We start from the raw sequence: 13,408 nt of genomic DNA, 5'->3' as shown, positions 1-13,408 counted from the left end.
TATCTCCTCACACAGAAAGAATTGAATTTGAGGTAAAGAAAATAAATCGAATTACTTAAGGACTATGATTGCACCATTGAATATCATCCAGGCAAGGCTAATGTGGTAGCTGATGCCCTTAGTCGAAAGTTCCTTGATAATTTGGCATATGTTAAAACAGTTAGATTTCCATTATTGTTGGAGTTTTGATCTCTAAGAGCAAAGTTAGCAGTGGATAATTCAGGGGCATTGTTAGCAACTCTCAAAGTTAGACCAGTATTGGTGGAAAGGGTTAGAGAAGCTCAAAGCCAAGATGAGCAATTAAACAAGATCATCAATGAGGTGAGAAATGACACTCGTACAGATTTTTCACTTAGTGAAGATGGGACTTTAATGTTTGATGGTAGGTTATGTGTACCTAATGTGGAAAACCTAAAAAGAGAGATCATGGAAGATGCTCACTGTTCTGCCTATTCTATGCATCCGAGTAGCACTAAGATGTATCGGGATCTTAGAGAAAATTATTGGTGGCCAAGTATGAAGAAGGGAATAGTAGAATTTATTTCAAGGTGCTTGGTATGCCAACAAGTTAAGACAGAGCATCAGTATCCAGCGGGGAAGTTACAACCACTTCCTATTCCAGAATGGAAGTGGGAGCATATTACTATAGATTTTGTTTATGGATTATCTCGCACTCCATGTGGGCATGATACAGTTTGGGTAATAATTGATAGATTGACTAAATCAGCACACTTTTTACCTGTCAAGATGGATTTTTCTTTGGATAAGTTAGCAAAGATTTATATCAATGAGATTGTGAGACTCCATGGTGCTCCAGTTTCCATTGTTTCAAATAGAGATCCAAAGTTTACATCTTGATATTGGCCTAGTTTGCAGAATGTTTTAGGGACTAAAGTGTTTAGTACTTCCATCCACAGACAGATGGTCAATCTGAACGAACTATTCAAACTTTGGAAGACATGCTTAGGGCATGTGTAATGGAGTTTAAGGGAAGTTGGGAGAAGTATGTATCTTTGATGGAATTTGCTTATAATAACAGCTACCACGCTAGTATCGGCATGGCTCCTTATGAAGCATTATATGGAAGGAGATGTAGAACCCCGGTGTGTTGGACTGAAGTAGGGGAAACAAAACTAGAGGGTCCAGAAATGGTACAACAAACTATGGATAAAATCCAAATGATAAAGAGTAGGTTAAAAGCAGCACAAGATAGGCAAAAGAGTTATGCAGATTTGAAGAGAAGAGATATTGAGTACAATGTTGGTGATAAGGTATTCTTAAAGATTTCTCCTTGGAAGGGAACTGTACGCTTTGGTAAGCGTGGAAAGTTAAGTCCTCGGTTTATAGGGCCTTATGAGATTATAGATAGGATCAGACCAGTTGCTTATTGTTTAGCCTTGCCTCCAGAGTTATCACAGATTCATGATGTTTTTTATGTATACATGTTAAGAAGATACAGAAGTGATCCCTCTCATATTCTCTAGAAGCAACCTATTGAGTTGAGAGAATATTTAACATATGAGGAAGAACTAGTGGAGATCATTGACAGAGAAAGGAAAGTTTTGAGGAACATAGTGGTTCCATTAGTCAAGGTTCGTTAGGGCAATCATTCCAGAAAAGAAGCTACTTGGGAAAGAAAAGAGGATATGTGGGCTCAGTACCCACATTTGTTTGCGCTGCCAGGTATGTGAATTTCGATGACGAAATTTTTTTTAAGGAGAGGGAATTGTAAGGCCCAGCCAAGTGGTATCCAAGTAGCCCAACCCATAGAACATAACCCTAGCATTTGTGTATATATATATATATATATAAAAGAACAAAACAGAACAGGGTAGTCGGGTAGCAGAACGAGGTAGAAGAAATTCACACACTCCATAGCCAAATTTCACTTTGATCCCTCCATCTTCAACCAAAACTTCTTCCTCATCCTTTCTTTTACATCCAAATCACTCAATTACACCCATAAATCCCTAAAAACCTTAGCTAAAACTCATTTCTTCCCATAATAGCACAAATTAAGTTTCAATAGGTAAGTCCTTCTTCCTCTTTTTCTTGTGAAATATTAAGCTTAAATTAACTTCCCTTATTATTTAGTTGTGATTTCTATGGAAAAAGAAATTGAGGGAGGCAAGTTTAGGATAAAGATTTGTGGTAAAATTGATATTGAAGTAAGGGTTTCTATGGATTAATTTCAAGGAAATTCATAGCTATAATACATATACATATGTATTAGGTATTTTTAAGAGGTGAATATTAAGAATTAGTTTTCAATTATGAGAATTTAATTTAGGTTCTTTAAGTCCTAAATATTTGGTTGAGAATAAAGAAATTTCATATATATGTCCTAGGATTTGTTGAGTAAGCTTAACATTAATTTAATTTCAATTTAGGTATATTTTTTTAAGAATGAGTTGAGGGATTGAAGTTATTATTATTATGTTTCAAAATTCTATTTTAAAGAATAGAATTGGTAGGAATTATAAGGGAAGTGAATGGAAATATTATGAATGAGTAAATTTGGGATGGATGGTCAAGTTACTAATGGTTTGACAATTGTTGGATGTATTAAATCTTAACTAGAAACATGTAAGAAATTTAGTATGTTGTGTACATAGAAAAAAAAATAGAGTTAAATATTATATCTTTAGTATCATTGGAAGTTATAAGCTAGTGAAAAATTTCAAGTGTTGTTAGACATAGGAAAATTTATGAGTGGAGGGATAGATTTAAGTTTTATATCATAAATGCTAGGTGGATAATGAAGTATTTAAAGTATGATGTGATTATTGTGAAGTTATTAATGGAGATTAATTGTATTCAAATTAGCAAGAATTTTGATGTAGTAAAGGAAATGAATTTTGGCATGAAATGTTAAAGGAGAAAGAAATATATATTAAAGGGAGGAGGAAAAATAAATGAAGAAATGGTGGAATATAGTATATTATTTTGTGGAGGTTTTGGAAAGATGTTTTAAAGTTATTTGTGATATGTGGTAAATGGTTGAGGGCTTGTTGAGCTGTTGAAATTTTGGGGAACGTTCGGATTATGCTGAAGTGCTGCTGGTTTTCTTAAAAAAAAAAAAAAAAAAAAATCGTACGCCAATCATGCATTTACATCTCACCATCCTCATTCTAGAATTTAAATATCCTTCCTTAATGCACTTTACTTTCTTTAACTTTAGGAGAAGATCCAGCTCCTATAGTAGATACTAGGGGTGCTCCAACGGTCTGAGCCTCGATCTGTATTTAGTACAGGTGAGTGGATAAATATATAACTCTGGTATTTTATTAACTGTAAGTTATTTATATTATTCTTAATTTTAATTATGTAAATGGGAATAGAAAATGATAATTTTCATGTTTTATTATTGAATAAAATGAAATTTATAATTACAGCTGAATAAATTGCCGAATGCACTCAATATATGCACTGAATAGATAACACCTTGATGACGGGTGATTTAATTTCAGCTCAGTGTATATTTATACTGTCTTTGGGACAATGCTTGATATACATATAGCCTTTTGGGTGTATATCTGGTGGTCACCCTTTGGGGGTAGCTCCCTTTCGGGGTAGCTTTACACATGCGTATGACTAGTATATTTATTGCTCTTGGGTTATTCTTATCATCATAGAGCCCAAGATGCCAGCATTGCTCTCAGGCTACCATAATTTATTATTGCGTCTGAGATGTCAGCATTATCTACAGGAAGCATACTACGAATGTATGAGGATATTGCAAATTTCGTTATTTTAATATATTTATTTCAGCAACATTGTTACAGCATGAATTGTATTTTAGCTCAGCTATATGATCTAGATTAAATGATATTTATTCAGCTGACCTATTTTAATACAACAGAATTGATACTATTAAGTACCAAAACCTTATCTGTTCTCCATTTGTTATTTATTTATCCGCTCACTGAGTAGTTGTATTCACTCTCTTAATTTTTAATGTTTCAAATTCTTTTGTTGATTCCATCAATAGCAGCCTCTCTTTCAGTCTTGTCCTCTCTTCCACTTCACCAACTATAGAGTATAGTAGAGGTAGGGCTAATATGCTTCTTTTGGATGTTTATTTTGTTATAGTTTGCTGAACATATGTATAGACAGCTAGAAGTTTGAATTGTAAATATTCTCTTTTGATCCTCACAAAGAGGATGCATTTGTAGTTATGTATTTAAATATGTTTGATGGGCATGGAGCCTTGTTTTATATGCGAGATATATTTTAACAAGCTTCACATGTTCATTTAGCTATAGATTTTGAAAAAGCCCTGTCAATTTTTCAGGTTACATCAATCTCTATATGTTAGAGACTGGTGTGACACATTTACTATTCTACACGCTTACTTCTTCATGTTGTATTGCAACCAGTCATCCACTAGTTCAGAAACAAGATGGTGTAGAAACGGTGGCTACAAAATTCAGCGGCAAATTCTTGACAAACTCCAGTCACAAGTGAGAAAATTTTCCATTATCATAAACTAAAGCGATTTAATTCCGGAGGATTTAGGTTCAAAAATCAGGAGATCGAAACTAGACTGATTATTAATCAATTACTGTTGTGATTAAATTTAGCAATTCAATTTAAAAAAAATATTTTTAAACAAATTATTATTAAATCCTCACATTTTAATAATGTTAAATAAAACATAGGCAACACATTTAGTCTTATAACTACAAAGACTAAATAGTATAAACATTTAAAGCCAAAACAAGTTGACTAATTCTTTAACAGAGAGATTAAAGAGGATGATTTTATAAAATATAAATATATTTAATTGAAATTAAAAAAATAAAAATTATGCAAATTTTGACAAACTAAAGAATTCAGTAATAATTTATCCTTATTTTAATATAGATTGATTTTGACTCAAAACTAAATCGACTAGTTTTAATTTAATTTTGATCTAATTCAAAATTAATTTTAATCAAACAATCCGATGAGTTTCCAAACCCACCCTCACCAAATCTAGTTTGCCCAACTGCATTTACATGGACACATAATAGAACAGAAAATTCTATTTAGGCATCACATCATAGCGCATAAAACATTTTAAGAAGTTTCATCATCAATTTAGAAGCATACCTAAACATCAAATCCAATACAACTCAAAACATATAATCCAGCAACTTGAAGAACAGTAGTCTCAATAAAACTTTGCTAAAACTAAAACTAAAAGACAGAAAACAAGCGAAGCTTTCCCTGTCAAACACCCTTCAGCAAGCTATCAAGCAGCAAAAGCTGTTTGATATCAGGAGAGAACTCCATCTTGTCCCAGTCCGCACACCTACTTGGATCTCTGCCTCATCTTTCTGCGCTTCCTCTTCAATCTCCTCATTCGCTTCTTCTTCCACTGAAATGTACAAGTAATAATACATTATCCTTTTATTATAAAAAAGTTAAGATTAAAACAATTTAAACAAAAGTAATTGCCATCATTATACATTAACAATAGGCTTGAAGAACAAACCCAATACACTGAGATAAAACAACACAAAATTTTCAGCTACACAAGAAAATGTAATCTTTCATGACAGTTTTCAAGTAAGTTTAACATTACCTCAAACATCAAGAAAAATGTAAAATATGATACCAATCAATAAGTAATTAAAAAAACATGATTGAAAGAATCAGAACCCATCACACACTGGACTATATAAATCTCTAAAGATAAGAAATCAAATATCTAGGAAACCCTCCAGTAATCACTAAACAATATCTCCACGGGATGGAAGAAGAACCATGCATCCAATACGGAACCATTTAAACATAACAAACAATGGAAACAAATTTGCTAGATATCCTTCAGCCTAAAACAATATTTCTCAACATAATGCGTTGATTTTTCTGAACTTGTATACAAACCAGCAAAGTGATCACAAATACACAATAAGCAAAAGTTGCCACAAATCAACTCCATCATTCCCTTTTCGTTCCCTCACTTAATGAAGAAATGCAAACAAAAAATTCATAACCAGCGATCACAAAAGGAATAATAGTAATGACCATCTCCAATTCCATCTAAGTTAGATACAATTTCCATAGGTTTTTTGTTAAGTAAAATATAGCATACGTTACACACTAACTTCTCCTCCATCATATTATCAAAAAGTGTTCAAAATCTAGAAAACACCCAAAATTAACCAGGCCAATATAAGCATTTAAACAACAAGATACAACGCAAACCATTAAAACCAATATCAACAATTCAAGCCACACGTACCTTAGCTCTCATCCTGTGTCAAGCTCTCCGGATCTGCTTGTCTCACCCTGCTCAGCCGCTCCTCTGGAATGAACCAGAGTTTCTAATCCAAGTTTTAAGACGGAAAATATTAAGGGCCTCTCTCTGATATTTATAGCTGACAAGAAACCCTAATCCGCCCTAGCCCCACGCTTGAAGTTGAAGGTTATTTTCGTCCTTGCATTTTTTTCGGCTGTTCGGCTCGTACGAAAATTAATATGGGCCTTGTTTAGATCCAATGAAACTGTTAAATGGGTTCTTTGGCCCATTGGAGTCTTCTAATTTCTTCTCGCTTGAACGCCTGTCACGCCTTTGCTTCCTCACTCCGATGCTCGAAATCCCCCTTGAGAATGGAGACTCCAGAAGATCCGTTCGATCCCAACGACAAAAGTAGCATCTCTGTTTCTGTTCAAATAGACCCTCCAGTTTCATCTAATGGAAATAAGGATCCCTGTGAAATCAACCCTGAAGATCACCAATCTAAGCCCAACACTGAAAACGAAATCAACAAGAGCAGCGATGCATTAGCCAAGGGTTTATCTACAATGCTTGCCAGTCTTATAAGGGATTTCGATTCTAAAGCTCAAGACACTCTCAAAAGCCAAGACCAACTTAATTCTGCCTTAGATCGTCTAACCCGAGGTAATTATATTATCTTCCATGTGGAAATATTTTCTGGGTTAACTATTTATTGTAAAATGTCTTGTATATGTATATAAAAGATAAAATTTTTGTTGTCTGTGAATGGTATTAGAACTTGATCAGTTGTTAGAAGATGCACCCTTGCTCTTCATTATGCAGCATGCTGCGAAGATTTCAGGAGTTAGAAAGAGAGTTTCTTCATTGAACTCTCTCCTAAAATCTATACAACGCCGTATTGATAATATGGATCGGATGCTATCTGCGGGCGTCTCACAAGGTATTTATATTTATCTCCTGAGAGCTCAATTTTTTTATATTAAAATTCATTTCCTGATGCTCGATTTCGAGTTTAATGCCCTGTTCTGGGAATCCTTGTGGTTGCAGGAAAAGAAAGTTAGGGAAGGTAAATGGAATGAAAGCTCTCTTCCCTTCTCTTTATTTGGTAGGGGAGAGAGAAAGGGATACAGGAATATAAAAATAAGGGGGAAATCACTTTCCATCACTTCTTAGGATGAATAGAAGCTTAGCTTATGTTCTCCATTCGTTTAGACTTGATCACTATAACTTGTTAATTACTATTGCATGCTATGTTTCCATCTTATAGTGCAGCTCTGATTTGCTAAGAAGACAACTAGAGAGTTCCTGAAAATACTTAAATATTGGTTTTCATTAACTTGATATAAATAGAATTTGGGTAAGTTATGTTGAATTTTTTTTATTTTTTCATTTTTTTTGTTCCGAACACGAAATCCTTGATTTAGAAATGAATTCCATAAAATTTTTTGGAATTCATTTGTTTCAAACGCTAATGCGTGTGCATGTTTATTGTTTATTTTATGCTTGGATGCACAAAACCTTCAACATGATGCAGAAATTAGGCTACTTTTCACTTTATTGGCCTCAAAAAATGAGAAACTGCCTTTTGATTTTCAACTCTTTCACCAAATGTTACTGCAAGAATCTTAGAGAAAGAGAAAGTCTGTAATGAGAATGTTAAGGAGTATGAGTGGTCATACTAGATTAGATAAAGTCCGTAATAAAAGTATTAGAAAAAAAAAGTAGGAGTGGTACCAATTGAAGATAAGTTGTGGTTTGGTCATGTGAGGCTCTAGTTAGACAATTAGAGCACATTAAGATAGGGGATAGAAAGAAAAGAAGGAGTAGACTTAAATTCAACATATTGAAGCATTATACATTTCGGAGGATTTAACTCAAAATCGTTTAGAATGGAAAAAGAAAATCTATATAGTCGACCTCAAATTCTTTGGATAAAGGCTTAATTGAGTTGAGTATTATCTGAATTGCGACTTACAGCTACAGCCAACCTTTACTGGTTTGGAAGTTTGAAGTTAAATTTTGGTTCTCTTATGTACAGTGAAGGACTGTTGATTTCGTCACGAGAAGCATCAAGCCCTTGGAAAATATCCATTCCCAATTCAAATTTTATGATAGTGCTCCTTTCAATCATGAGGAGTGCATGTTGAGCCAATGGAAGCGCCTGGCTGCTAATACAAACGTCAAGCAATGCATTCAAGTTTTTGTACTCTTTTTTTTTTTTTTTTTTTGATAAAGAAGCTAATTTAAAAGTCAATGTATCTGCTGCTAAGAGAATGAAAGTTTATTTCAGCAATATAGAGCCAATTGTGACTGAATCTCAAATTCCTTTTTATAACATGGGGAATGGGAGAGTTGAAAGCTTCTCTAGTTGACAAAAGTTCAGTATTGCCTAAAATACCTTGAAACAACGTTTTGGAATGGGATTAGCAGAGAATCATTGCTGAGTTGATCTAGCAATGAAAAATACCTCAGCGATTGATAGGACAATGGAGCTGATCTAACTCAATTACCCCCAACCACATTTGTAATCATATGGAGCCTTAATTACAAAGGTTTTTTCGGTTGCTGATTATTTCTTAATTACAAAGGCATGCAACAGTGGTATCAGAATAAGCGCTTAAAATGAGTGGTGGGTAAGGTCTTGTTTTTGGCTTTCATGAACCTTAATACAATTGTTAATTGTGTAAGAATTTCTTTTAGGCTTCAGACACCTTGGGTTGGCATGCCTCAAATTGAAAACCTTCTATGCAATCTCAGGCGAAAGATGGTGAATTTCTGACAAATCAATCAATATAAAATCAGAACCACTAAATGGCAATTACGTCATAGATTGCATACATAACAAAACAAAATTAAGACATTCAATAAAATGGAAAATTTGAAATTAAGAATTTTAATAAGATAGGAAGTGCAGGAGGAATCAGATATCATAATAATCATTGTGGTTAGGGTTTTAGAATTGTAGGATTCGATGGAATCCATATTCAGGCTAATTTAGGGCCAAGGCCCTAACCATAAGGCCTATTGGACTAAATTGTATTAATCTCCGTTAAAGCCCAGATATTCTTATCTCATGTAAAAACAACAAAAAAAACTAAAATTTACTTTATCCATAATTACTTTAAAATAATTACTAAAGTAAAATAATCATACAAAATTTAAAATAATAAATTGATTACATTTTAAAATAAACACAATGATAATGGGGCCGGTGTTTTGATTTGGATGAAGCAGATTGTTATATGGATAGAAGTCAAATCAAAATCCACCTTATGAAAACAGTGGAAACGATGATTGGCTAATTATTGTTTTGCCATACCCAAATTACGTTTTGCATGCTAATTATTTATATGCCATTTCCAAACAGAATCAGACAATTTCTCAATTAATTCATTCAATATGATGAATGCATTGCTTTATCTGGCACTAACATCAATTATAAGTTGAAACAGTGAACACTTAACATGATTTTGAGCCTTGCCATTCTAAATCTTTTTCTTTTATCTTTTTTTAACCATTAACTTATCATACCAAGTTATTTAAAATTTAATTTTAAATATATATAATTAAAAATTTACCTCTTAAATTAAAATACTGACTTCGCTCATTTTGAAAGAATTAATAACAAGAAAATTGAAATTATAGAAACGACGTCGATCCAGAGTCAGATGGAAATTACTCATATGCCATATAAAATATGAATGTCCTTTTGTCCATTTCACTTTCACTGTGACACTAGGGCGCGCGGGCGCACACACGTACACAAGCCCACTTGAGCTAGCTTCACACTTCGCTTCCAAACCCTAACAAAAGCGCCAACAAAAACCCCTCTCTCTCTCTAGATCTCACCCACCTGAGCATTTCCGTTAATGTGCTACAGCTCTCCGCGAACCCACGACGTCTCTGTCTCATTCAGTTATAGAAATACTGTTTTCATTGCATGATTACGTAGGCCATGGCCTCGGCTTGCGTTAACAACATCAGCATGTCGCCGGAGAACTTCTCGTCGGGAACTTACCCGTCCTACGGTTGGTTGAGTCCGCGAATCTCTTTTAGCCGTGAAGAGGATACCTCCAAGCAATCAGGATCTTCTAATACTGTCTCATGCGACGCTCCAGCTGAAGATCCGCCGGAGATTCTTGATTCTGTTGACTTTGAGTTCCGTCTCGAAGATCCCGTAACCATGCTCCCCGCCGATGAGCTTTTCTCAGATGGGAAGCTGGTGCCGCTCACGACAATCAAGCCGGCCAATGCTTTGAGCGAGATCAGGTCACCCGAGACTGCCAAGTCTTGCCGTAGAATGGAGATGGAAATATCCGTTACTGACCCTTGCCTGTTTTCTCCAAAAGCCCCCAGGTGTTCGAGTCGATGGAAGGAGCTATTGGGGTTAAAAAAGCTTTACCAGAATGCGAACACCAAAGCTGATGCCCACAAAACAACATCGTCATCTTCTTCTAACCCTATCCCAAAATCGTTGAAACATTTCCTGCATAGAAGCTCAAAATCTTGCAGTTGCAATTCATCATCTTTGGATCACTCCTTGAGTCTGCCGTTGTTAAAGGACACGGAGTGTGAGTCCGTTTCCATTTCATCATCGCGATTATCGCTTTCTTCTTCGTCTTCGAGCCACGAGCATGAAGATCTCCCCAGACTCTCTCTTGAATCCGAGAAACCGAACCCTAGTTTAAACGTCTTCCAAGATCCAAATCCAAACCCATTTGTTCTCAATAGGAATCCAAATCAAAATCCTCTCAGAATGAGAATGGTGAAGCCCAGGTCAGAGACCAATAGCAATAGCAACAATAGCAATAACTCCACTTCTGCTACGAGAGTGGGAAGGAGCCCGATGAGGAGGGCTGCTGGGGAATCGAGTGGGGTTACAAGCAGGGGGGTTTCGGTGGACAGTCCGAGAATGAATTCATCAGGGAAGATAGTGTTCCAGAGCTTGGAGAGGAGTTCCAGCAGTCCAAGTAGCTTTAATGGCGGTTCAAGATTTAAGCACAGGGGAATGGAGAGATCATATTCAGCAAACGTGAGAGTGACTCCGGTTATTAACGTTCCCGTTTGTTCCCTGAGAGGAACATCCAAGTCAGTCTCCGTATTTGGGTTTGGTCAGCTGTTTTCTTCTCCTCCCCAAAAACGAGAATGGGCCAACAAGGGGCAGCAGCAACACGGTAATAGCAGAAACCGGATTGATCGAGCGTAACAGAGAAGGGTGTAAGCGAAAAGGGTACCACCACCATTACCATTATTTAGCATTTAAGAGTTTGTTTTTGTGCTATTCATGAGATTTCTGTAGTGAGTTTTTGTTCAAAACAAAAACATAAAAATTCTTTTCTTTTTCTTTTCTTTATCCTTGTTTAAGCGAAGCAAAATTACCACATGAAATTGGGATGTTCTTGTATATAAGCAGCGGGGAAGGGGCCTTCTCGTTCTGTTTTTCATGTTGTTCCCTCGTAGTTGTTGACGTTCTTGTTCTGCTATGCTCTAACCCCTAGCTAATCCTGTAGTTGTTTTCTTGACTAAAAGATGTGGAATCTTTCTGAATGGGAATGGTGAGCCTAGGTTTGATTTGCACGGGCTTCTGCAACTCATGAGTGAGGCCTTCGGATTTTTTTTTTTCTGTTAATCTTTCTCATACTTTTTATCATCCATTGTAATATATAATTAGAGTGAGCTTTTGTTGTTTTGTGCCAGTGTTTTGGGAAATGATGACAAGATTGAAACAGTAACATTTAACAGAGGCGCCAGCTCTGCTGAATAATCTTTTGCACGTCAGTCTGATCCCAAACTCTTATTACCCTTTCTATGCAATGTTTTAAAAAAGTAAGTTCTGTTTTATTACTCAGTGTTATTTTTAGATTTTAATCAGCTTATAAACTACTTATTTTGGACTTTTTCAATGGGCCATTGATATGAGAAAAGATTATTTGGCCGGTGGACCACAAATGATCCTGCTTGGATAAACATGTGGGTCAAATTCTTAAAATATGTTATGCTTTTATGAGCACATTCTTGGATTTTTTTTTTTATTTAATTTATCATGCTTGAATAGAAAAATAAGCATCATAGTTAGGGAGAGCTGAATATATTCATTTTATAAAACTTCAACATTATTAGATTTATTCAAATAAATTTCTTGAGTGAGCACCCACTTCCTAGTTTTGGTGGTCGTGGTGGTGCTGCAATGCCTTGAGGCACAGGTGATTGCACTAGAAGAGTCCTTTTCTTCTCTGTAATATATATATATATATATATATATATATATATATATATATATATATGCACACTCTTTTATCTCCTCAAACACGTTTTGCACACAATTAGGGTCGAGTAGAATTCGATTCAAACCGAAAAATTAAACCGAATCGAGTCAATTTAATTCAGTCGATTCGGTTTTAAAATTCAATCGGTTTGATTCGATTTTAAATTATAAAAATTTCGGTTATTTTGGTTCGGTTTGATTTCGAAGAGAAAAAATCGATTAAATTGAACTGAACTAAATAGTGATTTATATAGTCAAATCAAATTAAATCGAACTGAATCGATTTTTGAATTGATTTATTTTTATGAAAAATTTATGAATTATATTTAATTATATATATATATATTAATTATTTAATTTCATTGATTAATGGTTATTAAGTTCAAATCAAAGTTAAAATTAGACTAAATAATTTGAAAATCAAGTCTAAATTTAAAATTTAAAAAAAATCAAACCAATTGGTTTAAATCGAATTGAACCGAAATAGAGCGGTTTGATTCGATTCGATTTTTCACTCATTTTGGTTTGATTCGGTTTCTAAAATTTACGGTTTGAATTTTTTAATTTAATTCGGTTCGGTTCGGTTCGGTTTGAACTGAATACTCACCCCTACACACAACCCAGCAATTTCCCATATTGAGTGGTAACATTTTGGATTTTAATCCTTTTCTGAATGCTTGAATTGTTGTTTGAACTTCAACACCAACTTATATAGGATGAATCCTCTACTTATAATGTTATGTGTGATGAATTTCATTGTGAAACAGTACTTTGTGAATTGAGCATAGTTATGCGCACCTTAGCCTTCAAGCTTACCAAGCTCCAGTCCTAGCACCTCTACAGAAGAAAGGCAGGCAATATTCACTAGGCTCTCATCTTATGCGTCTAGGCGTGCGCTTTGTTTCAAGCGCAAG

At 34.8% G+C, this 13,408-nt stretch overlaps 2 protein-coding genes, 1 long non-coding RNA gene and 2 other non-coding genes across 8 annotated transcripts; 3 read left to right on the top strand and 2 right to left on the bottom strand.

Annotated features, from left to right (window-relative positions):
• Positions 1-5,009: 5,009 nt before the first annotated feature.
• Positions 5,010-6,491, bottom strand: LOC110661244 (uncharacterized). The gene is made up of 2 exons (XR_002496087.2): positions 6,233-6,491; positions 5,010-5,362 (listed from the first exon to the last, which is right to left on the bottom strand). It is a non-coding gene; the product is annotated as an uncharacterized LOC110661244 (long non-coding RNA).
• On the top strand, positions 6,487-8,587 carry LOC110661243 (uncharacterized). 2 transcript variants are annotated; one of them, XM_021819826.2, is made up of 4 exons: positions 6,487-6,892; positions 7,005-7,169; positions 7,277-7,295; positions 8,268-8,587. In XM_021819826.2, the coding sequence occupies exons 1-3, from the start codon at positions 6,502-6,504 to the stop codon at positions 7,288-7,290; spliced, it is 570 nt and encodes a 189-aa protein (XP_021675518.2). In that variant the 5' UTR covers positions 6,487-6,501; the 3' UTR covers positions 7,291-7,295; positions 8,268-8,587. The 2 variants fall into 2 exon arrangements, with proteins under 2 accessions (XP_021675518.2, XP_021675517.2); XM_021819825.2 differs by lacking the exon at positions 7,277-7,295.
• Positions 8,588-8,975: 388 nt separating this feature from the next.
• On the bottom strand, positions 8,976-9,064 carry LOC131175743 (small nucleolar RNA Z196/R39/R59 family). Its single transcript, XR_009145932.1, has one exon. It is a non-coding gene; the product is annotated as a small nucleolar RNA Z196/R39/R59 family (small nucleolar RNA).
• Positions 9,065-9,996: 932 nt separating this feature from the next.
• On the top strand, positions 9,997-12,239 carry LOC110661245 (uncharacterized). 3 transcript variants are annotated; one of them, XM_058139829.1, is made up of 2 exons: positions 9,997-11,459; positions 11,927-12,239. In XM_058139829.1, exon 1 carries the CDS (start codon positions 10,185-10,187, stop codon positions 11,433-11,435), a length of 1,251 nt encoding a protein of 416 aa, XP_057995812.1. In that variant the 5' UTR covers positions 9,997-10,184; the 3' UTR covers positions 11,436-11,459; positions 11,927-12,239. The 3 variants fall into 3 exon arrangements, with proteins under 3 accessions (XP_057995812.1, XP_021675520.2, XP_057995811.1); XM_021819828.2 differs by having other exon boundaries at positions 11,759-12,007; XM_058139828.1 differs by having other exon boundaries at positions 11,740-12,007.
• LOC131169032 (small nucleolar RNA Z122) lies at positions 11,930-12,020 on the top strand. Its single transcript, XR_009145937.1, has one exon. It is a non-coding gene; the product is annotated as a small nucleolar RNA Z122 (small nucleolar RNA).
• Positions 12,240-13,408: the final 1,169 nt, after the last annotated feature.

Source organism: Hevea brasiliensis, chromosome 17, assembly GCF_030052815.1.
Source record: "Hevea brasiliensis isolate MT/VB/25A 57/8 chromosome 17, ASM3005281v1, whole genome shotgun sequence".
NCBI lineage: Eukaryota > Viridiplantae > Streptophyta > Magnoliopsida > Malpighiales > Euphorbiaceae > Hevea > Hevea brasiliensis.
The sequence above is the reverse complement of the archived record's forward strand: the minus strand, read 5'-3'. Positions and strand labels throughout refer to the sequence as shown.

Coding starts and splice junctions, on each gene's coding strand:
- LOC110661245 (XM_058139829.1), top strand. CDS start 10,185: ATGGCCTCGGCTTGCGTTAACAACATCAGCATGTCGCCGGAGAACTTC.
- LOC110661243 (XM_021819825.2), top strand. CDS start 6,502: ATGGGTTCTTTGGCCCATTGGAGTCTTCTAATTTCTTCTCGCTTGAAC. Junction 6,893..7,004: donor CTTAGATCGTCTAACCCGAG/GTAATTATATTA, acceptor GAATGGTATTAG/AACTTGATCAGTTGTTAGAA.